Consider the following 24957-nt stretch of genomic DNA (forward strand, 5'->3'; position numbering starts at 1 on the left):
TGGGATTTCTTGCCAAGATATATAACTGTCTCTCACTTCCTTCCCCCACATCCTGCTCCCCTCTGAGACTTTTTTTTGTTGCCTCTCTTCCTTCTCCCATTCACCCTCTCCCTAAAGTGCTGCAGTTATTAATTACATTTCTACAGCGATGGAATAGAAAGAAAGAAAGAGGGGCGATGTGAAACTTCTGTTCGATTCATCTCTGTTAGTGCTGACCCAGATACAGCTATGGATTGGCACCGGCTGGCTTTGTGTGGCTCCTTGTTTATATGTGTATGCGCGCCAAGCTAATAGATGAAGAAAGCTATTCATGGAATGTCAAGCTGCTTTGTGTATCCACGCTAATGTTTTTTGGATGTCACAGTGTATGTTTTTGGTGCCAGGGGAACCAACGTGAGAGGGGATGATCCCATTATCCTTGTGTTCTTGTTAACTGCTGGACGTGTGTCGACAGCAAAGATTAGCAGCGTGGCATAAGAATAAACTACCCAACTTAAGATGGTGAAGTTTTATAACTCGACATGAAGAATACAACAGTCATATTGTCCACATCAACCACCTGCGCAGTTATCTGCAGCGCTGTGGGCACACTTTTTGCAAATAGAGAAACCGTTATATATGTGGGGAAGCAATGAAGCCCTGTCAAGTTTTCCCTTGAGTTTAAAAACTTCCTCTGTGTGATGCTAAGCAAAATGTGTCTTTATAGTTGGTGTCAGAAGTTTAAAAAGCTGGAAAACTTTGTGAACCTCGATATACATTTACATGCATTTGGAGCTCAGTGAAAAAAAGCCTAAGAACTCATTAGAGCAGCGGTCCCCAACTTTTTTTGCGCTACGTACTGGTTTATGTCTGACAATAAAGACACCGGCCTTTAAGGTGTCACGGATAAATACAACAGAATACAACCAGTACCGGTACAAAAAAAAGAAGATTTATTTATAACACACAGGAAAAGACCCACGGAAACCGAGTTAACGATAGAAACGCTAAAAAAAATAACAATAACGATTGGTCCGGTACCAAATGACTCACGGACCGGTACCGCTCCATGGCCCGGGGTTTAGGGACCGCTGCAGTAGAGCATACTAATTGTTTTGTTTTTTTATCACTTATTAGTATGTGACTTGAATTTATAAAAAAAAATAAACATGAAATTCATTAATCTACATGGGGAAATATGAGCTTATTATAGGGATGTACGAGTGTTCACTATCCCGTCTTTAAGCGATGACGTGATGAACCCTGCTTACGGGCCCAAACTACCCTGCGTTTAATAAGGCTGTTGTGCTTTTAACATGTTTTAATACTTTGTATCTTGTTCTATTTAATCTCAAAAAGCCCCTAAAAACAGTCAGTGATCACTGTGGGCCTCTCTCGGTTTTTATTACCGCTGTTCATTTTAAAGCTCAGTTATTAAAACCCTACGATGTAACTATAGCCCAGCGCATGCAGCAGTATATTAATGATTAACCTTGTATTGTGGATGCATTATCTCAGTTGTTCTCCTGACTAAAGTTTGGTTTACAGCATCCTGCCATGTGATTGCATTTGTCCTTAACCATCGGGAACGTTAACTTTTATCGAGTGGAAAAAAGTTAGCGTTCATCCGCCAGTTTCACTGTTTATATTATGTTTCTTATCTTCATTTATGTTGGAAGTGATAGCAGAGCTGTACGTCTTAATTTGTTTCATAAATCCCTCAGTCAGAACATGGTGTGTTTCATTTAGATGGAAACTAGCGAGCTTACTTCCTGCTAACTTCTAACTCTGTTAAATTTAATAAATTCCATTTTCATGGATGCCTGGATGTTAAACTTAATTGTTACACCTGGTAGAGCAGAACGCTGATCATTTTATTAAAGATGATGGAATTTAGACAGTTTTTCAACTCAGTTATCCCGCAGTGATCTTTTGACTTTGGGACCTGCAGCGGAGTTTGGGCCCAGACATAGCTAATGACGTCAGATTTAAAGACTGGATAAGGACAAAACTACTGGGCCATCAACACATCACACCCACAGGAGCTGCTTAACCATGGAAAACCATGCAGTGAAGCTCCTGTTTTTATGCTGATGTTAACACAGTTGATTGAGGAACAACAAGGTTATTATGGTTAAGTAACACAAAACTAAAAATTACAACTAGATATGAACTTTTTTTTCGTTAACTAAAATAAAAACTAGATTTACTAAGGCAATCTGCTGCTAATGACATTGCATTTAGTTCACAGGATATATTAATAATAATATTAATCTGCCATGTTCCACAACACAAAGGTTAGTGGATAAACAGCATGAAAGTGTTGTTGTTGTTGGGCTCAGAGTAGGAGGCTGATTTACAGAAAAGTATCAGCTGGCAATCCGCTCTTAAATATGCCAGTTTCCACAGCAACGTGAGACCACCAACAGAGATGGAAACGGCTCAAAACATATGTGGTCAGTGTTAAAATCATGCAATCCTATATCAAAAAGATAAAGTTACAAAAAGGGACAGCTGTTAAACCTAACAGATAAACAGCAGAGAGTCAATGTGAAGGTATACAGATAGCCATGTTTGTGTGCGACTGTTTGCAGTATTCTGGGTTTATATTACGCTGTCCTGCACTTGTATTTCTTGATCAGCTCACTGTTTGGGGTGAGATGTGATGACAAGTGTGTTATGATAGAGTGAATTCATGTGGGGGCTGACCCAGCCAGAGCTGCTTGGGATACAGCGCGATCTGTTCGCCGTGTTTGGGAAGCCGAGGGCCATCTGTTAACACGACAGAACCATGGTTCCCTCAGACTTGACTTATAGCCGGAGTATGGTGTGCGCACACACACACACGAACGCACAAACACATACACATTAAAAGTACGACTTTAAATTCTAGTCATAAACAGTTAGCATGTCATCACCTTACAAATTCACAACACATTCACCTTCAAATATTCAAATGTACTGCAGCTTTCAAAGCTTTTCTCTAAACCGTGCTCGTTACTTTCCTCTCTGCTCCCAATTACAACTTTTATTCTCTGTTTAGCCTTTTGGTCCATATTATGTGTATGTAAACACACTCAAATAATGATAGAAGCAGATACTACAACAGAACAAGAAAATTATTGTTTTATTAAAGATATCCGTGTTTTACAAACTTACTGTGGATTTTACAATGATGCCTCTATAAGGATACATCTCTTTTTTTCATTACTCTTATTTCAGCCATCATTACAGTTTGGTACATCACTTTTATATCACTTTAATTAATATTTTTTCAAGATGTCCAAGACTTTTAGCACCTCTGGTATCAGTTTAAACATCCTGTTTTAAAAGCCACCCGAAAGCCATGACAACAATACCCCATCATCCTTAAGACTGAGGGGTAAAAACTAGGGGTTCGTATCGATATTGAACCGTTCGATACAGTGCTTTCGGTTCGGTACGCATATGTATCGAACAATACAAAATTTTTAATTTATTTTATCAACTTTTCTTCTGACGATGCTGTCTGTGTTGAGAGCTCAGTGGATCTGCGTTCGACTACTCCACCTAGGCTGCACTGTCGAGCGCAGATCCACTGAGCGCAGCTCAAGCTAGCAAGACAGGAGCTAAGCTCATTGCAACATGGCAAATTGAACCTCCCCCACCCTCATTCAGATCTGGCCTTTGGAACTATTTTGGTTTTCATGTGACGTATGACCCTGAAGGTAAGCGCGTCATGGACAAAAGTAAAACAGTATGTCGGATGTGCCACACAATGCTCAATTACATGGGTGGGAACTAGTGTGTTAGCGCAGTTAGCTCGTTAACAGAGATTTGCCGTGTTGTGGCGTTAATGTCATTTTAACGAGATTAACCTGACAGCACTAATGGAAACACAACGAATGTGACTGCACATTTACGCCGATATCATCCTAGTGCAGAGACAAGTGGAAGCAAACAAAAACAACAAGCACGCATGCTACAAACTTTACCCGAGTCATTTAGACAGCCGTTAGCACATGATTCTCCTTATGGGGACCTGATATGTTTAATATGCTGCTGAGAATATAGCCCAGAAGAAGCGTATTATATAGCTTTTATTTTGGAAAGAGACATTTCTCTGTAATAAACTCTCTTTTCCAAAGATGAGTGATTTCTCGATCAGATAGATTTATTTTTTACTATTATTTTGTTGTTTCAGCAACATTACATTTAAAAACTGTACATTTTGAGTTAAAATATATATTTATAATTTTAATAAATGACAAATTAAAAAAGCATGAACATTTTTTTGTATCAAAAAATATCAAACCGTGACACCAAAGTATCGAACCGAACCGAACCGTGAATTTTGTGTATCGTTGCACCCCTAATAAAAACGTCATCAAACTTCATCTAAGAGGAAGCGAATGTCTTGGGCTTTGTTTCATAGTTTCTGTTCTAATTGTTTAGCTTTTACTTTGTAACTCTATGATTTGGTTTGACCGCTTCCTTACAACTTCTGTGCAGTATAAGAAGGTAGCGTTTTGGTTCCTCTGTATAAAATATACATGTATACAACTGTATTACAGCAGTATTGTTGGTAGCTCTATAATATGTACAGTGGTAATGTAGCTGGCTACTTCGAAGTATGGAATACAGATAACGAGCAGATCTGCAGAATTAACCAAGCAGTGCAGTGAAATTATGCTGATTTCCTTTGCAACCCTACAATTTTTTGAAAGTAGAATTCCTCTCAGTTTTAGACTTTCTACACTAATTTGACAACACGATGGGGTCTGGGAACTTGGGCCTTTCTTCTCAGGTCCACAAGCTTCAAATTGTTACTGTAAAAGACATTATAGAGTTTTTTATAGAGTAACTGTGACTACATTTAATACTATGGCTGCATAATCACAGCCAACAGCCTATAGACTCAGGCATCAACACTAAGAGCATCATTACCCTGATGCAAGCCGCTGTGTGTCAAAAGATCCAGAACGCTATCACTGTGGTAGCTCCTCGAGAGGTTGGAAGCAGCACGCAGCTATATTTACAATTTGCTGCATACACCATGCAGTGCACTGTAGCTTCACTTGATGTGTCTGCCACAGCCAGCTGACTGTGACTCAACACAACAAGTCAACTCCAACAACAGGGCAGAGTTTCAAATTTAGCCTTAGGTGTTTCTGCGCTCGCTCTCTGCATGTCACAATGCATCGCCACTTCTTCTTCAGCGTGCACCTGTGCTTACATCACTGCATTATTACAGCCTGATACAGTGTTTGTGTATCTCTGCCACCTCCTCCACCCACGTACATATCTTCTCCTCCTCCCTGCATCATCAGTGGAAATCTTAATGCACCTCAGTGTGGAGTGTGCAGGACACCTCAAATACACATACGCAGTTTTTCTGTGGGACTTTTGTGTTTGTGTCAGTACTGTAATTACCTTTTGGGTAAAACTACCTAAATGTTACAAGACACTGAGGCAAAAAAGGATCAACAGAGAGGCTGTGGGGGTCAGACATTCATCCACACTGAGAGGAGGGAAGGGGGGGGGGGGGGGGGGGATTTGAGGATGAGATAGCTGCTCCTGCATATTTCACAACCTGTTTTGCAGCCATCTGCTCCCCGACACACTCATATGCACACAAGAATATGAAGCAACACAGCCGGGTCTACCTTCCAGGAACGTGCCGCAAATTAACAGACACCACTCCAGCTTACCTGCTGTAAGTAAACCGAGGCGATGATGGGACCATCGGGATATAGCTAAGCCTACTCACACAAACTCTCATTCACGAGCTTCCATCTTTCATAACAATACCTTTAGCAGATTTCCATGGAAACTACTTGTGACAATTCAGGCAGTGGTCACACCGCCCCAGGATGACCTTTTATGCCCAACAAGAGGCAGCTGCTGTGAACAAACCTGCTGTGGTCTCAGCTAATCACAACTCATACCGATGCGACCTTTGCACACAGTGTTTCCTAGTGAATCGGACATTCTTTTATTCTATTTGAGATCATGATTTAATAACGATGCACACGTGATGAAGTAGAAATAGACCAAAGGAACAGTTTAAACCCTTGAGCGAAACAAGCTGGAGCTGATTTCAGTTTAATAATATAGCAACATCTACACATTCTGATTCTGGATGTCCTAAATGAAGATTTCTAAACTAAGCAAAGATTCAGGGACCAAATAACAGGAATTTCTTGATTGAATCTCTGTGGCCTTTTAATAGAGGCTGGTAAGCCTTAATAGATAATTTTACCTGTACCTTTTTGGTACCAATCTATAGTGACAGCAGTGAGCTGAAGTTACAAGACACAACGCAAGAGAGAGAAATCCAACACATTATTAAAGTTTAACGAATAGTTCTGAGTAATCAAAACTGGTCTTTAGCTTCTTTCCTATTGGTTTTGATAGGTCAGTAACTTTTTTGGTCAGTACCGAATAGGTTTGCCAGAACTTGTTACTAAATGGTAAACGGTGTAAAACAAAAAAGGATCGGTATTATCATCTAGTGTTGTCGCAGCTTGCGGTACTAGAATTTCAAACTTGATGCTGAAATACTCAGTGCAGGTTTTGATACCAGCGGGGGAAACTGAGAAAATTAAAAGACTTTTTTATTAAACATCAAGATTAGAAAACTTCATGCCCTGTTTATTTGATGTGCTTACTACGGAGCCCTGCAAGGGACATCTCGCAAAAGTCCATCTTTTTTTTTTTTCTTCTTTCTCCAACGTCCCTTGCAGGGCTTCACTAAATTCAGTAGGCTGATTTGAAAGTCAAAGTAATAGAAATGTTGCACAGAGCTATTTAAAACTATTTTTCTTACTGCCATTGTTTGTATTGACAATATATAGGCATACAGGGAATGATATATGACCTCTCCTCAAGGTCAAATTAGGTCAAACCTTCATTAAAATGTCTTTTATCTTTGAAATTCTGCTTAAAATCCAGCTGCCTTTGTTTGTATTGGCAAAATGTAGGAAAAGATCTGGTATATGGGGATTCTTAACATCACATTATAGTTTACAGCTAAGATCAGGTCACATTTGACCTCTGACCTCACTTTTACATTTCACATCTACCTTTCTTTCAAGTCGACCCCAAAATGTGTTCTATCTTTAAATAAAGTATGAAGAGAAAGAGAATGAGCTGCCTAGTTAGAAATATACTGTTGATATATTATATCAAGCTCAAGTTATTCATGTTGTCACAGTCCGGGGTCGTATGACCCAGCGCTTTGTGTTTTCTTGTATTTTGATATTCATTGTTTATAGTTAGTACTTTTAGATCCTGGGTTCCTTAGTTGTAGTTATTCATTGTTTAGCAGGTCTCCTTTGGGTCATCTTCCCATGTGTTACAGTTCCCCTTGTGGTTTATTGTGTCTTATCTGTCATGTTTCTGGTCTGCCTGGTTAATGCTGTCATGCCTGTGTCTTGTCATGTTTTCCTGTTTATTTTGAAAGTCCAGTTTCCATGTCTTTGTGTTTTAGTTTACATTTCCTGTGCATCATTATGTTCATCCTAGTCAGCTGTGTCTCCACTTCCCCTGATCACCTCATGTGTGTATTTAAGTCATGTGTCTCTTACTGTTCATTGTCGGGACGTCTGCCAATTTCCCTCATATCATCTAGTCCCAGTCACAGTCTGAGTCATACTCATAGTTTTACCTTTTGTTATCATAGTCAGTTATAGTTTCTCATAGTTATTCTTGGTGTTTCATAGTTTCATGTTTTCAGCTGAAATAAAGGCTCGCCTTCTGTTTGCAAACCAGCTCCTTCCTCCAGTGTCTGCTTTCGGGTCCGCTCTAACAAACACACCGGCACATCTCGCCGTGACACATGTCCAGTTATTTACAAATCAGTACCTATTATCCGTGACCTACTCCTACATAATGCTGGTGTCATCAAAGTAAGCATCTGTCACGCTACGCTTATCTGAGTTTAGCTGCACTAAACCAAGAAAACAAAAGATTGCTGAGATCTCAAAGTCAAAGTAGAGCTGCTTATAGATTCTTGGCTGGTTTTACTAACTTCATGACTCCACTTACCAGCTGATCACTTTCATTCAGAGTGAAATATCGAACAAAGTGTTTACAGTCTTGTTTGAATCAAAGATGATGAATGACTAGCGAGTGTGGTAGCGACTTTTCGTCCAGATCCACCGACAGCTCAATTTTACTTACTTAAACTTCTATGTTAACGTTTGTTTACTATAGTGATGTCGAGAAGTTTCCTCCAGTACCACCTTGAGGTTTGTGTTTCAATCAAACAGTAAACTAAATAATATAAATGTCAAATACTGCGTTTATCGAATCTACGTATGTTAGCATGCTGACAATAAGAGTTAGCTTAAAGCACAGCTATGCTAAAGTATACTTCTATGCCCATTACAACATTTATGTTCTCAGTTTGCAACACTTTTTTCTAAAAATGTCACCACGCTTTCAAATGACAAAATGGCTTTGGTGCTGAGAAAAAATATTATTGTAACTAAAAGAAAAGAGCATCATAAGCATATACTGAGAGAATTACACCACGTCTGTCTGGAAAACACTAAAGGAAACTCTGGAATTCTTATGTGGAAACATCTTTTTCCCTTCTCTCCCTCTCGCCACCTGAGTTTCCCTACTAATTAAATTTTACACCAAAGTCTTCCTTTCTTGTGGTGTTGGTGGTGCAGCAGCAGCGGTGCGGTGCTGTGAACAGTGGATGGATCACGAGCGGTGTGGAAGAGCTGTGAAAGACAAAGGCACGACAGAGAAAACAGGTAACAGCATGTCCAGCGGACTGAGAGCTGATGGGAGAGAGGCAGGGGGGCGGGGACGCAAGATGGGGCCCTACCTCCCGTGATCATTGAACTTATTAACCCTAGCCACCGTTAATGGGTGGTCGTGGTCGGTGGCGGTGTGGGGTTTTAAAAAGGGACACACAGAACATGCTGGAAACTCTGTACCTTTCAGTGTGCCGTCAGAGAGGGCCCAACTCACCCCCGGAACCAATAAATCTAGAGGAATGAGAGCGTGTTAGTCAGGCAGAGGCCGAAGAAAGCGAGAAAGGAAAGATGGCTGAAAGTTAGAGACAGAAGAGAGTCAAAGAGATAGAAAGAGGGAAAGAGGGATGGAGTAAGGCTTAGAAGGTAGCGATGAAAGGTTAAGCTGGTTTGTGTGCCTATGGTTATTTTCGTCTTTCCAGAGATTCTGAGTCCAGTTCTTTGGATGAAAAACGTTCACATGTCACAAACCAAAGGTTTCAAAAACACCCGCTTTACAAATTGTCGAGTTACAACTGCAACTGTTATGAGCAACTTTTCATTTTCGTATTGCCGTTTTACTAAGGAATCAACTGCCCTTTAGCCACCCTAAAGACCAAAACAAAAAAGCATCCTGGCAAAAAATACTGAGCCAGAAATTAAGAAGAGAACTGTTTCAATGAAAAAAAATCAGAGAAGGAGAAAAAAAAAGCAGGGAAAGAAACTCAGAGATGTAGAAGAAGACGAGTTAAAAGGGCCTCTTGACATATACTGTGTGTACACGTAGACTGTGTGTGACAGGGTCGGGGGTGAGTTTCTTGATTGGATGAGATAGCCTTGGCGGACACCTCCTGTAAAAGCAAGATCAATTTCCATCTGTATTTCTCAAGAGCTCGACGGAAACATTCCGGTTATCAAATAAAATTATATATATATAAAAGAAATGAAAAGGTTTGGGTTTTTTGCCTTTTGGCTTAAAAAAAAAAGTGTCCACTGCTCCTTGTACAAAATATAGACATATATATAAAAAAGTGCCTTTGGAATAGATTCGGCAAAATACTGTACAGGCATGAGTATAGGCCTCAAATTCCCAAGAAGGGTAATGCTAGCAGAAGCTAGCACTGTTTTGTGGGGTGTAGGAGGCAGTGGAAAGTATTAAAATAGGTAAAAAAAAAAAAAAAAAAAAGCAGTTTGTCATCAACTCCTATACAGCCGGAGGTGAGGGTGGGACAGGCGTGAAATTAGCTCTAACTCCTTCGCAAATCTCACAAGCTACAGCTGAAACTCTTCCTCCTTTTCTTCCAGATTTTGGTCTATCCCTGCTCCTCCGGCTGTACTAAACCGCATGCAGAAGAGAGGAAGGGAGGGGGGGTCATCTCCTTTTCGGGCCACGGTGATGAAATCATTGACTCCCCCTCCCTCTAGCTCTGTATACCCACCACCATGCAAGCCCCATCTGTCAGCACTCACTGGGCATGCTCCAAGGGGCCATCCCAAGCACGGTGTCTACGGTAGACCAGGCAAGTTAAGGGAGGAGGGAAAGGGTGGCGGCTAACTCCAGCGGTCATCAGTCCTAATTCTGCGAGCCTGCCGATTGTGGGAGCTTTTCTTAACATCCAGCTTGATTAATTATTGCTGGGGTCGAAGAAAAGCCTCCACAGCCTGCAGCAGACTCAACAGCGCCAGAGCAGGTGACCACCAGACTGGGTTAAGAATTCTTTCCATTTTACTCACGGTAAAAGGGAAAGAGGATGGTCGAAGGAAAGGGAGTTCTACCGCAGAGTAGCAACTATATTTGATACTAGCTCACTAATTGCGTTTTTCCGTATTCGGCCAAATCAAATTAAAAAGCAAAAAGGAAAAAAAAAGGCTCAAGCTCGAATCAAGCAGGACTCAGAAAGATGTGGAAAGACTACCGACCAGCCAGCTCCTTCTCCTTACTCCGTCTCTTTTTCTCCATGCGTTTCAGTCTCTTCTCCTCCCTGCGTTTGGCCTCCTCGGCCTCCTGGTGGCGCCGGCATTTATGGAAGTTCTCCACCACCACGCCTACAAACATGTTGAGCACGAAGAAGGCGACGATCAGGAGGAAGGAGATGAAGTAGAGCAACATCCATGGGTTGTAGTTCATTATAGGCTGAAAAACAACAGAAAAATCAGGAAGGACGTTAATTCAGGCTGGCTGCAAACCCGGGTCAGACACAATCAGGTTAGATCAGCTGATGTTGATGCCCGCCCACGTCAGCTGATGGCCCAGGTAATCGAACTAGCAAAGCTGCTTTACCTTACTCACAAGTGCTTTGTAGCTGCAACCTGCTTTGCAACCTCCTCCTTTCATACTGTATCTGACGTCTTCAGTGTCTTATTCTATTGTCATTGCTGCCTGCTCTGTTCTGTGCAGGGCTCTTGCTGCAGACGGAAACATCAATCTTCTTTTAGCTCTATGTGGAGGATTTTTTTTTTTTACATTAAGAAGTCTTCATCACTCATTCTAAGTAATGACTGCCTGCCAGGTACGGCTGTATTAGACGAAATCCAGAAATTATATTGAACAGCCAAGGGACTTGCCAACATTTTGTGTGCGCAATTTAACATTTACCTGTTGGTCAACTCCCACAGCATCAAGCCCATCGTACATAATGTCGACCCATCCATCTTTTGACGCCAGCACAAAGAGAGACATCAAGGCCTGAGAAAGGATGACAGGGTTGAAACGTAAACACGGACTAAAGTTAAAAATCGTTGAAAAACGTGATCAGCATCATCAGTTTTTTTTATTCATGCATCTGTCCATCAGGAATCTTGACATTTCGAATGTCTTACTTGTCCTAGGTTGTCAAAGTTGTACTTGTGTCTGACCCACTTATAGCTGGCTTGCAAGCAGTCTGACTTATTGGTGATGTTCCTTACATCCTCTCCTTGACAAATGAAGAATTTTCCCTTGAAAAGCTGAGGAGAAAACACACACACACACATACATTTGAACCACCACAAAAACACTGTTAAGTTTGTATGGCTTATAGGTGACCCTGCTGTGATTGGACTCCAGGTTTTGAAAGCTTTAGTTCAACCCTGAGAGTATGTGTTTCATATTACACGATTTAGGGTGATATGGGACTTTGCAAAGTGTGTATGCTCTTTACTGAAGCTATAAAAAGCTCTAAAAGCACATCGACACTGAGCGACAACATATGGATCGGTAGCGTTGGGAACACTGGAGATTGAATTCTGCACTTCATGAGTGAATATTCCAACTGCTGCCTCATGGTGTCATAACAGCCATTAACCCTTTATGACCTTACTTTACTTGGACAGATGGTTAAAGGACATTAATGTCCTGATGGCAGACAAACAGGAGTTGGAACTACACCAAGGCCACAGAGCTTGTTGGTATGGATTGATCCTTGGGCTGTTAGCCATGAAAACTCATTGCGGCCACATAAGCATACATAAGCGTCCAGGCCTATGAGTTATAAGTCGGACAGTGCATAAAAAAATAGCTGTTTTTCTGATAGCCCTTCCAGATGTACATACACCCAAGGTGGTTCGGGAGAGGGTGGAGACCTGCGCGAGCATTAAATCACATGTCAAATTGCTCAAGCAGGCTTACAGAGTCTTCTCATTAGGTCTGTGCGTATACTCTCCATTTCCCCCTCCCCTCTCACCTGTACTCCCAGGATGCCAAAGATAATGAAGAAGGCACAGCAGATGACCACGATGTTGCCGATGGGCTTCAGGGACGACATCAGGGTCTCTACCACCAGCTTCAGGCCCGGGGCTCTGCTGATCACGCTGGAACATGGCACACAATGAGGCATTAGTGCACTATGTGTGTGTGGGGGTTTGTGCAGGACACTCTTAGGTCAGTTACTGTGCAGCCCACACCAGATGGAGAATGGATGCCTGCAGCGATCCAACCCGCAACCTCATCATGCCCCCTACCCCCCAGGCCTTCACTTCAGGCACTTTTAGACACGCACGCAGCCCCTCCCTCCATCGCAGTTTGTTTATTTGCTGTGTCTCTCATTTGCTCCCTCTTTTCTTTTCTTTAAAAACACATCTCTTTGCTTATTGCAGTCAAAGAAACAGAGTCTTCTAATTAAGCTACTGGACTGATGAGGATGGTTCATTAGCACCAGCAGGGCACCTGGCACTGCACTGCACAGCAGCTGTGCTTCTCTGACAGGGAGAAACTCAATACACAGATACTACACGGAACCTAACGGGTAACGCGCTCGCCTGCACGGGCTTTCTCTTCAAGCAAGCACTAAACATATGAGGTGATCAGGTGATTAAAAAACAAACTGCCACACAGTTTCTCAGCAGCCAAAGCCGCTGAGGCGATAATCTTCTCTGCCACTGTCTATTTGTCTTTGTCTACACTGTATGTTTTTCTCCAGGCTGACAATTGAGTGATAGAACAGTCGATAGCACATTAAGAGAAGACATGAGATAATAAGGAGCCAAGACTGACCAAGGTCGCAGTGATCAATAGCCCTGATCAGAGAATTACAAGTCAGTGGCTGCCCTTTTTTTCCTGCCTGCACTTCACTGCTTTTTGCTATTTTAACTATTTGTTTATTGAATGTTTCAACCATTTGTGTGTGTATGTGCCATTTGGTCTAAAGTTAGGGAAGACAGGTGTAGCTATTAGATGTGGTATAAGGCTTAACCTCAGCTACTTCACTAAACTGAACTTCTCCATTCGTTTTCTATTATCAGCGCCTCTTGGAGTATATTTCTAATCTGACAAAATAAGAAGGCATGATTTGTATTAAAGACTACCCAGCAGGCTTGTGCTTCATTTTCACCGAGTTAAACAGTATATCTGTGAGTTACAACTATAAAGATTATGGCTATAGCATGCTAAAGAAACTTGTTTGCATTAGCACCTTTGTGCTCCACACTGTAGTCTAAACATGGCTGCGTCTGGATGCAAATAAACAAACATGGCAACAACCAAATGTTGAAGCTTCAACATGTGAGTACAGAAACCAATCGATGTCACAGCCTCAAAACATGTCAGAGGAGATTGCTTTAATCAGCGTAGACATATTTATTGCCAGTATTCACAGCAGATTCTTTCTTTAGGCAAACAGGAAATGGGACGTGTTGTCTAAAAAAGGTTAATCTAGCAGAGCGAGGGATCTCAAATCTGAGAATCTCTTTAAGAATCTCTTTGCAATGTTTGAATTTTTACATGTTATTGGCTATAACTTTGCATCTAGGGCAAAAATTTGAAATTGATTTATTTGTCTTTGGTGTCTTTCTGGTGTAAATAGACACTGTTGTTAAAAGTGAAAAACCTTGTGGTGGCTGGTAGTGCTCCCTCACATTGTGGTTTCCACTCACCATCTTCAAAAGAACACCCCAGGTCCTGTTCACATTTGGTCTTAATATTTAGTGGTTCAGTCTCTGTGAGAGTCCAAAATACTGTAATGTGCTCAGGACCAAAGTGGCTCCAATGTGTTTGACTCACTGCCATAATAGGCTGAGGCTCCACATCTGGCCTATAGAGGGCACTAGTACTCAAGGAGTGCAACTGTGAATGTCTCCAGGGAGTCATTCTCCTGTTCTTTGACAGCATGTTTGCATTCAGTCCCTTGGCAATGACACTGATCAAAGTCCAGTTTCAGTCTGTAGTCATTTCTGGTAAAAAAAAAAAAAAAAAAAAGACCAAATGACGTCCAGGTTTTACTCATATTTCTTTTCATGGTGGATTTTAAAACATTTGATTAAACTTATTCCATTTACCTACTTAAATTTACCAAGTGACTTTATTAACTTTTTACTACAGTTTTACTAAACTGAATAGGACACAGAGCAATGCTTGGTTTCCACCAGAAAAGTTGTTAAGAGTCATTGCTTTCAGGAGTTAACAGACTAGCATCCACCCAACAATACTGCATGCTGTGTGGCAGCTGTGTGTCATGTAGCTTCAGCTCTAACTGCGCAGTGCTTTAGACACACTGCTGCTGCTAGTGCCAGGAGAGAGATGGACTGTGGGGAAACAGTTTAGCCCTCAGTATTTAGTAAATATTAGACGTTCAGCCGAAGAAAAGACGTTAAGTTACTTGCATAATATTAGCTTAGTTCTTTTCAACTTTTTAAAACTTAACTAAGTGTAAATAACACTTCCAAGCACCATCCAACCATTTTCTTCCAATAATCTAATTCAGGGTCACGAGGCAGGGCTGGAACCTATCCCACCTGTCATAGGCAGAGAGTAGGGTGCACCCTTCAAGTAGAAGAAAAGTCCATTTACCATGGAAGGACAGACAACTCATAACGTTCAGATCTCTGAAAAGACACGTCTATTTTGAAATACACATAACCGACCTATTCAAGTGGTTGTGTGTTGAGTAGCCTGAATAATTGAACATTTTTGACCAGTTTGCTGTAGTTCCCGCACACTGCTGAGTCGCATATGAACACCTCAGACGAGCCTCTGTACCTTTTCACGTCCTTTCAAACCAAACTCTAACAAGTACGCTGAAGTGAAAAGGCTTATTAAGGAGAGAAACTATGGAGAGACGAGGCTCTCACTCTAAGTCAATATACTCTGATGATGCGGTACATGAAGGACACGCTGCAGTGGGCTTCTCTCCGTTATGTCTATTTGCATATGGCACAAAAAGGAGGATGAGGGGAAGCTGAATGGAGAGAGCAGAAGGAGAGAAAGAAGTTTGCTTTGTCTGATCTACCTTCTGCATAATTTCATGGCGGTGTCCTTGTTTTGCACCGCACAATGAGGAGCGTGCCACGATCCTCACCACCTGCACACATGCACCACCCATCTCTCTCTCTCCCACTTCCTCTTCTTCCACCACCAGCTTATTCCTCACACGGAGTAAAGGGAACAACAAGTAGGGCAATAAGTGGCAGCCGTACTCCCACAGTGCAAACACTGGGTGTAATTAAGCGACGCCGAGAGATAGAAATAGGGAACAGAGGGAGGAGAGGAGGGCTGGTGAGTTGCAGGAATACAGAGGGAATAAAAAATGAGGCAGCTCTTCTTTTCTTGCTTTTTTTCTCACTTTTTTTTTGGTCAGAACTTTGCCTGTCACTCCACCTAGCTCTGTGAATTTTCTTCTCCCCCAGCTGGCGTTCCTCATCATCGCTTCAGCCCAATCTCTCATTGTGCTTACGGAAATGCAAAAGAAAGACAGTGACATGTCACATCGCAGGGTTAGGCACTTGTAATTATATGTTATAAGTCAATTAGGCCACCAGCATTGAGGTAATTACATCATCATCAACTGACGGATGTGCTCAAAAGGCTGATCCGATCGAGGTCAACCGCAGCAGGGGATTCATCGATAAAAGCAACCTGCTGGCTCTCTCTGACCTCGACACTCCGGTCTGCCTGCGATGGAGCTCGGTGGCAGCTATAACTAATGATGAACGTGGAGAGGGTTTTGGGGTAGGGGTTTCTAGGTTGCACCTTAATTGTCGATGAGCTGTAGGTGCTGTGGGGTGACATAAAAGTGCCACTCGATGACATGGGGGGTGTTAACTCGCGGGACCTCCCCGAGGACTGCCCTCAGCTCAGGTAGTGGGCTTGATGAATGACTGCAGAGGTGTGTGCGTGCTCCCTGTTAAACAAAGCCGATGCATCATTCTGTCACATGCACAGACGCACACAACACACACGCGCGTGCAATGAATGCTATCATTAATATCTCTAATGAGGAGGAAACAGCAACAGACTCCTGCGTAACGCCTGTTGCAGTAAAACTCATCCAACGTACACGGCTAGTTTAGAGCAACCGCTTCACCTTATCGCACTTAAGATGTGCAAAGTGCATATTGTAACTAAGTATTGTAGCCTTAAAACTTGGTCGTCTAAGTTGCTACAGCTTTTTAGGCCCTAAGGAAATGAATGATTGTTGATTGAGTTTTCTTCTCATATCGGCGTCGGCAGCTCTGATGCTGCCTGCGTGAACCCCCATGTGCCACCGCGGTGCCGGAGGGGAAAACACAGACGAGTTCATATTTAATTAAAATACCCAGTGAGTGTGAGTTTGCCACAGTTGAATTGGGGTGATAACAAGCTGATATTGAAGGAAATTCTGTAGCTTTATGAAGCCGTGCCTGTTTTCTGGTGTGTTTGGGGAATTTGGGGGACTAACTGATTTAATGTTACAGTTTGGAAGTTTTACACATACATTATTCTGGTTGAGCGGTTGCTGTAATTTTTTATTTAACAAACTGGCAAAATGGTAATGACATGTTCTAGTAAATATTTTTAAAAGGGCCCTGTTGTGCTCATTTCCTGCTTCATATTTTTATTCTTGGACTCGACTAAAGTAGCTTTGCACTGAGTCATGATTGGAAAACAATCATTTGTCTCATACCGGGGCTTGGCGCAGCTATTCAGTTGATTTTCTGTTGGAATCAAGTCATTTTAGCTTCTTTCCCCTTCCCTTTAAGCCAGTTTTCTTCTGATTGGCTGCCCCTTGTAAACAGAAGGTTTGAACAGCTGGTGGGTTGGGCTTCTGCACTTAAAACAGTCTTAATACAGGAACAAATAAGGAAAAAAACTCTGGAACTGAGCAGCAACCTCCATGTGACTAAGAAGAAATTGGTGGTTGCCCGTGAGATTGATTATTTTCATTTATTTATTCATATTGTTGTCGGTGACCAAATGCAAGTAGTTGTGGCTACCAGACCTAAGTGGTGACCTTGAGCTTGAGGATGCAACACCTACAGGTGGCAACAACTTTCAATCACAAGGTGATTGTTCTTGTTTCTCGCGTTGGAGGCAACCTGTTTCCAAATATTTAGGATCCTAACCCAACTGACACATCACTGTCATCCCGATTGATTCAGTCTGAATCAATCTGCCCCTATGAGCTGAACTAGGGGACACAACTTATGTGGTTACTGACTCTTTGTATTCTTGTTGTATTCAGAGACATGTTGAAGCAGCAAGCATGACAACCATTCTGCAGTTAAACCGCTGGCCTTCAACAACTACCTCAGTACTTCTAGAGGACTTTCTGAATTTCAGTTTCAAATCTGTGAGGTTCATGTGAATTTTAGACATCAATAGATTTGGATTTTCACTGATATATCATGGTTAATCACTGTATCCACAAACTGATTCGATGTAGTTGCCAAATTGACGCCACTGCCCAACCATTCTATTGCTTACTGATAGCAAATTGACTCTTGCTGTTTTATTGTGGTTTTGACACATCAAAGTCACTTTGAACATAGCAGCTGACAGCACGTGGGCACAGTCCTGATGACCATCTTTGAAGCAACCCATTTTAAAAGCAACGCTATGCAAGATCATAAGTGGTAATAGTTTTTTGTTGCACTATGGTACCCAACCACTGTTTTCTCTAGTGTCACTACAGCCTAAGTAAGGACTCAGCAGTTACTTTGGCTGAAAGTTAAAATCTGATATTAAGAATCTTACCAGCCATTCATACATTTCTTGTGCTTATTCTGTTCTCCAAATATGTAATTTCAAGAAGTCACCTTGAAATCTCACATTAATCTGATGGCAAGTCAATGCACCGAAACTCTGTTCTTAAACTAACTAGACTAATTGCTCTGTGTTGTAAATGACAATAAAGTATCTATTGTATTCTATTCCATTCTCAGACAAATAACACTAAATTGTCCTGATACTGGGTCTTTCTGTGTTTCCAGACTTGTTTGTTGGAATATTCTGTGTGATTCATAGTTTCATGGTTATATTTACGTTGTGTATAAAGTATGCTTCAGTTAGCCTTCAGTTCTTAGTCATCTTAGAGTTTTCAGTGCATCGTCTTCCCCTGTGTTTAGTCAGCCTTGTCTTCATGTTTGTTTATCTCTTGTCTCCATTGTTGCTGTCCCCGTATCTGTTTCTCTGTAGACTTTTTTTCAGTTTTTCTGTAATTATGTCCTCAGTCTCCCTCTGCTCGTGGTCACGTCGTCAGCTCATACTGTGTGTTTTTTTTTATTTTTCTGCGAGTTCCTTTTTTTTTAGTAGTTTACATGTTTTCTAGTTTCCGGTTCCTAGTACCTAATTTTGTTTTTTGTATTTCCTTTGAGCCTCTAGATTTGGCAATAAAACTGCTTTTTAGTTAATTATCTCTGTCTCCAATGGCTGCACCTGGGTCCTGCCCAACCTAAATAATCCAGCGTCTGCACTATGTAGCAGCTATCAGTGGTCCTGCATCTTATGCGATTTGTTTTTTTTTTGCTTAAATAGAGAGGAAAAGTTAGCTAGTTAGCTTGTTTAGTAAACACGTGAGGGAGTATGATTTGACAACTAATGTTGATGTCCATACAACGTCCTGTTAATGTTTGAAATGATCTGTGCCAACACAGCTACAGGCATCACTGCTCTGCGTCTGCATCTTCCCAATGAGGCTGGATTAAGCTTTTAGCACTTCAGTATTAGTTTTAGTAGTAGCTAGCTTCAAGAAGCACAATTTTTTGCTGATAATTGTTTTGCTTCTGAAGTCAGTGTTGTCATCTTCCAAGCAACAGTTTTAAGTACAGAGTACACTATAATCAGACTATACCGTATAAACCAGAGCAGCAAACTTATAGCTTAATATAGCCTTTAAAGCTGCGCTCCTTCTTATGGATTAAAAGTTAATAACTTAAAAATGATTTTTGGTATTTCTTTCCTTTAATTCATCTGCAGCCTCAGCAGAGAAGAGAACCAAGCTCCACAGCTCAGCTCTTTCTTATTCTCTTCTTCTCTTCCTGTCTTTTCTCTCTCCTTTGCTTTCTGCCTCTCTTTGTATCGAGTCTAGATCTGCCCATCGTTCCCTGCCATTCTGCATCTCCGTCAAACTGGTGACATCATGCCTGAAGGAAATTGTTGCCCTTTGCTCCTAAAAATATTTCCCCCAGACTCAAAATAGGTCCAATTTCCTCTTGTAATTGTTTCATATTTTTTTCTAATCTGACTTTAAAACCGTTGCTAGCCCTGTTAATACAAACTCAGCTGTCATCTGAGGATTAAATAAAGCAGGGCGTATAACAGGAAGACTTAAAGAGGATTCAGCGGCATTTAGAAACAGGTGAATCTCTTCAAGCATTTAGTTTGTCACAGTTGCACCAAATTTAATTAGGAAGCCACTCATTTGACAGCAAGCTTATACTTTTAATGTCACATTACCATTTCAGTAAGACAGCACCAGGGCTGAAGAAAGACTGATTTTTTTGCATTGAGGGATTTCATTAGTTACAAATTCATCCCACAGTGTGACTGCAAGCCCAAACATATATCCATAATGAATTATCCACAGGAAGATCACGGGCTTTCTAAAAGGGCACTCACAGTGATTCCCCTGCCAAAGCCAGTGCCAATGCAAATGCCAGTGTCAGCGCCAATGGCAATGTCAATGCAAAAGCCAATTCCCTGTTTAGATTCTTCTTTTTCCTTTTTTTTTTTTGCAGAGAATAATTATGGATCCACACCAAATTCCACTCGGTCCTTCATCTGCCCATGCTTCACTTCACCAACAAGATCAGTGCAATTCAGCTCAGTAGTTTTGCTGACAAGATTGCACTTTGCAAGAAGTTGCTTATGAATCCTCTAAGGTCTAAGGCAGGGGTGGGGAACTCCAGGCAACTTCATGACATGTTGAGCAGTAATTTTTGGCCATTTGGATGAAGGAAACATCTAAAACCTGCAGGACACCGGCCCTTGAGGCCTGGAGTTCCCCCACCCCTTGTCTAAGCTGTCATTGGTGATAACTCATACAAACAGAAAAAAGCCAACACAAATATAAATGGAACACTTTTTAGTGCGTGTCAGTAAGAATGGTTACATCCTTTGTCCCTGATCGAGTAGACTTGAGTGAACAATTTAATAAAAACAAAAGTTGCAAATTCTGGCTAGGATTGGCGTCATCGCCAATAATTTAGACCTCAGAGGGTTAATGAGATATCTATTTAAGCCTTTTTTTTAGCAGCATCCGTAACCGTTAAACAGAACATGCACAAACCAGTAACTAGTAAAGATTAGAAGTTAATTACTTGTTACAATAGTTTAAAAGGGACTATATTTATGCCTCAATTTCTCATTCAACCCACACAATCCTCAGTTTGCATTAAAACAGTCTTTGCTGTTGTAGAAGGTTTTACAGTGACTGATAACAGACACTTAACTGTTGTTATATACTAGTAAACGCTGCTAACACAGATACGATGTGGACATTAGGTTAATCCAGTTTTGAGCATAGTTTCTTTTAAAAAGAACAGCATTGTAGCTACTAAACTACTGATGCCTACATGTAGGAACATGAAGAAAACACTACAAACAAACCCCAAACCAAGTAACTTCTGAAGGCTGGAATGTGACAGAAAAGTGATGAAAAAACAGAACCTGGCCAACTAACTGGAAATTCACCCGGTTTAATTAAACCCAAACATTACAGAACGAAGTCAAAGACGAAAGTAGCGCTTTGAACGCAGGAGAGCAAAAGTAGTCTCGTCAAAACATTTCACTTTCATGTCAAAGGTGAAAGTTAAAAAAGCAAAAGGATGGGGGAAAGAGATCAGTGCTGTTCAGCGGGTAAATTTGGCAGGATGAAAATGAATATTTGATTTTTGTGCTCTTCCCGAGAATGGTGATAAATATTCAAAAGAGGGCAAAGCCTGGAGAGCTCCCCTTCACGAGATGAGACATCCAAGAGGCTGCATGTGTACAAGCACGCACACACACACACACACACACACACACACACACACACACACACACAGAATAGATAAAACTCAAAGCAGTGCAAATATTTGGAAAATACAAAAACGATGTTCAAATCGGTGATTTCTGAATTATTTCCGCTCAAATAAACACAACTGTGAAATTGTGTGCATGCTGACATTAACATGAATGCATGCTAAAATAAATGCATACACACATAGACACACACACTGACACACTTGCATCTCCTTACTGAGACTGAGAGGAAGTTTGTTCCTACTTATTTATGACAACACTTGAAAACATATCGTTTTTACTACTGGAACTATTGAACCAAGGATTTGCAACACTTTTACGTTTGCTGTATTTAAGAGTCTTTCCTATATGTGTCTTTTAACATTGCTCACCAGCTACTGATTATTATTATTTTATACTGTCATGTGAAAAAGGAGGTTTTCGCAGACTTGTATAGAGTCCTGTGAAAAACGAAATACGCCCCATGATTCAAGAGCTTGTAGACCCTTTTTTTCACACTTTCCGCTCACATGATCAACAGGACCTCTAAATAGAAAAAAAAACACTTGGAGTTTAACATATTGGACTCTCCACCTTTTGCTTGTAAAAGTGAAGAAGGTTCTAGGATCTAAGGAGCTTGGAAAGAAAAGTGTCTGGACTTCTTTCATTTTCTTGAAGACGTTTTACCTCTCATCCGAGAAGCTTCTTCAGTTCTAAGAGCAACTGGTTGAGATTATCAAAGCTTCTCAAACAGCCACTTCATAAACGCATGGCACAGCATAGAAGAGCCATCTCGACGGGACAATCTGCTGTCCATCTGCATCTAAAGGACAAAGGTCACTCTTTCAAAGATGCCAACGTTCACATTTTGGACAGAGAAGACAGATGGTTTGAAAGAGGAGTGGAAAAGCCATCTATGTCCACTGTGAACAATCATCTTTGAACAGAGGTGGTGGCTTATGACACCAACTGTCTGCCATCTGTAATCCAGTTTTGAGATCCCTTCCCAGACGCCTTAACACCCACATCCTGGACCATCTGACCTCAGTAAATCACATGATAGGGTGGGGCTAGGTTTCACAATGAACTCACCCAAAACCTTGGCTGATTGTGACCTACACAGCTTGGCTTGTGTGATTAGGTTGAGGATCAATAGGGGGTCCATGACCCTCTTGACGACACTCCCATAGGGCTTTAAATCTGGGACTCTCCACCAGTTGAGCGGTGAAACTTAAAGAAGTCCAGATGCCTTTCTTTCCAAACTCTTTAGACTACGATGAGCTGGATGACTAAAAACCTTCACAGACAAGTTTCTTGGATAAACATCAAACCTAAAGTTCAGTTTCCTTCTTTTTCTCAACCTCTCAAGAGTACCATGACCACACAGAAACTCATTATCTCCATTAAAGTAAGTCTGAGTTGTTGTTAGTCAAAATAACACAAAGTTGGTGTCAACAGTCCTGACAACCACAGATAAACAACTGCATATTGTCTGTGGTTGTTCACGTTCTCAACTATAAGGCATTTACCACAACTGCTTGCTCCAGAAGTACAGTACTGCATACCAGCTTGCTGTGAAGCTCAGATGAAAAAAATGTGCTAATGCATCAAAAGCACCCATATCCATTTTACAGCAGGCCAGGAATATCAGCAAATACGTATATTGATAAGAAGTATTTGAAGCGCCTTGAGGCGACTTTTGTTGTGATTTGGCGCTATATAAATAAAATTGAATTGAATTGATAAGAAGTATTGGTGTCAATGCTGTTATCAATAAAATGCTAACAACAACCATCCCCAGGGGAAGTTATCTATGACGTTCAGTCACTTACCGTAGCGGTCTCAGAGTTCTCAGCAGCCTCAGCACTCTGAGCATGCCCAGGATCTTGGTTTCGGATTGGGAAATGAGAGACACCAGGATGTCAATAACAGAAATCATGACGAGCATCCCGTCCAGAATGTTCCAGCTGCTCCTCAGGTACGCCTTGTCCCCGAAAAAAAAGCCCATAGACACGATCTGGACAGCAAAGAAGACAACAGTATGTTATTATAAAGCAGAAAGCACTGAGTTTAGACTGCCGAGTGCCAGTTTGGTTTGGATATTAGTTCAAATGAATTATTCACCATGAATATAAGTGGCAGACAAATGATACACGAATCAGTAATTTAATATCTATTTTTGTCACTGTGGCTGCAATTTGTTTATCAAGCCAGTGTTCTATTTATTAGGAGTCGGTGCTTAATGTCCCATACGCCCAGCTTATTGACTTAGTGAAGTGACTGTTTGTGTGGCAGTGATGATCATAAAAGCTGCAAGCGCTCCAAACTTCATGTCTATTTCCATAGGTTTCACTCATCACGTATTCTGCTGATGAAGCGATATGCATTCCAGAACATTATTCCCTGAGATCAAACTTATTAAATTAGGCCAAGACAACAGTTTTTGCATCATGCAGTTTCACAATACTCCAACTGAAAAGATGAGAGGCGATAAGATCGTTTGTATAAGTCGATACTAATCAATATAGCGGACAATTAATTAAAAAAGGCTGCTACAGAGGCCTTTGTTTTTGATTTGGATTTGACAAGGCCATTGCGACACTTGACTCTCTTCTTTTTCAGCTGTTCTCTTGTACATTTTCAGCTGTTATATGATAAAGTTTGGGAAGCTCATCTTGTAACCGGAAGGTTGCCAGTTCGATCCCCAGGTCTGTCTGTCTTGGTTGTTGTGTCCTTGGGGAAGACACTTCACCTACCGCCTACTGGTGTTGGCCAGAGGGGCCGATGGCGCGATACGGCAGCCTCGCTTCTGTCAGTCTGCCCCAGGGCAGCTGTGCCTACAACTGTAGCTGCCTCCACCAGTGTGTGAATGTGAGAGTGAATGAATAGTGGAATTGTAAAGCGCTTTGAGGGTCTCAAAAAGCGCTACATAAATGCAATCCATTATTATTATTATTGTTATTATAAGCTTTCGTTCTCAAACACATGGCCTCGCATTTGACCCAAGAATACTTTGGCAGTCCTAGGAGTTTATGGTCGACTCAATGGCTGCAAGGTGTTGATGTCCTGTTGCTGCGAATCAAGCCCAAATCATCACCCTCCACCTCCGTGCTTTAGAGCTGAAGCATTTGTGCCAATATTTGATTTTTGCTATATATTATGGCCAAACATTTCCACTTTGGACTTATCTGTTCAAAACACATTGCTCTAGAAATCTTTTGGTTTGTTCAGCTGCAGTTTTCCTCAGCTGTGCTGCCATAGTCTTTTTAGAGTGAAAAGGCTTTCATCTAATAACCCTTCTAAACAAGCCATAATTTTCTTCTTCCATGAACTTTTAACATTTAACTGAAGCATGTAGTGACTTTTTAGTTTTTAGGGTTTTTTTTCAGTTTCTCTGAGCATTGCACAACCTTGATATGAATTTACTGGGACATCTACCCCAGGAAGATTAGCAGCTGACTCAAATGGTTTCCCCTTGTGAATAATGTTTCTCACGGTAGAATAATGGACTTGTTTGTAAATTGCCTTATAACCCTTTCAAACAGACAGACCACACAGACCTAAGTCCTCCAGATGTGC

The 24957-nt window shown here is 41.3% G+C and overlaps 1 protein-coding gene and 1 long non-coding RNA gene across 5 annotated transcripts in view; one reads left to right on the plus strand and one right to left on the minus strand.

Annotated features, from left to right (window-relative positions):
• The window catches only part of cacna1g (calcium channel, voltage-dependent, T type, alpha 1G subunit), a 214964-nt gene that overhangs the window by 44398 nt on the left and 145609 nt on the right, over positions 1–24957 (minus strand). For 3 of the 4 annotated variants that reach the window (XM_082543655.1, XM_082543657.1, XM_082543654.1), the window contains 5 exons: positions 23211–23395; positions 12371–12497; positions 11529–11654; positions 11305–11394; positions 10650–10842 (listed from right to left, as the gene is read on the minus strand). In XM_082543655.1, coding sequence (XP_082399781.1) covers positions 10650–10842; positions 11305–11394; positions 11529–11654; positions 12371–12497; positions 23211–23395 — 721 coding nt within the window. Of the gene's footprint in view, positions 1–10628; positions 10843–11304; positions 11395–11528; positions 11655–12370; positions 12498–23210; positions 23396–24957 lie in introns of all 4 variants that reach the window. The other variant, XM_082543656.1, reaches the window with a different exon arrangement.
• LOC309712696 lies at positions 3306–10156 on the plus strand. The gene is made up of 3 exons (XR_014278364.1): positions 3306–3686; positions 8640–8726; positions 10014–10156. It is a non-coding gene; the product is annotated as an uncharacterized lncRNA (long non-coding RNA).

This window comes from Aulonocara stuartgranti (genome assembly GCF_965226115.1).
Source record: "Aulonocara stuartgranti genome assembly, chromosome: 8".
Classification (NCBI taxonomy): Eukaryota; Metazoa; Chordata; class Actinopteri; order Cichliformes; family Cichlidae; genus Aulonocara; species Aulonocara stuartgranti.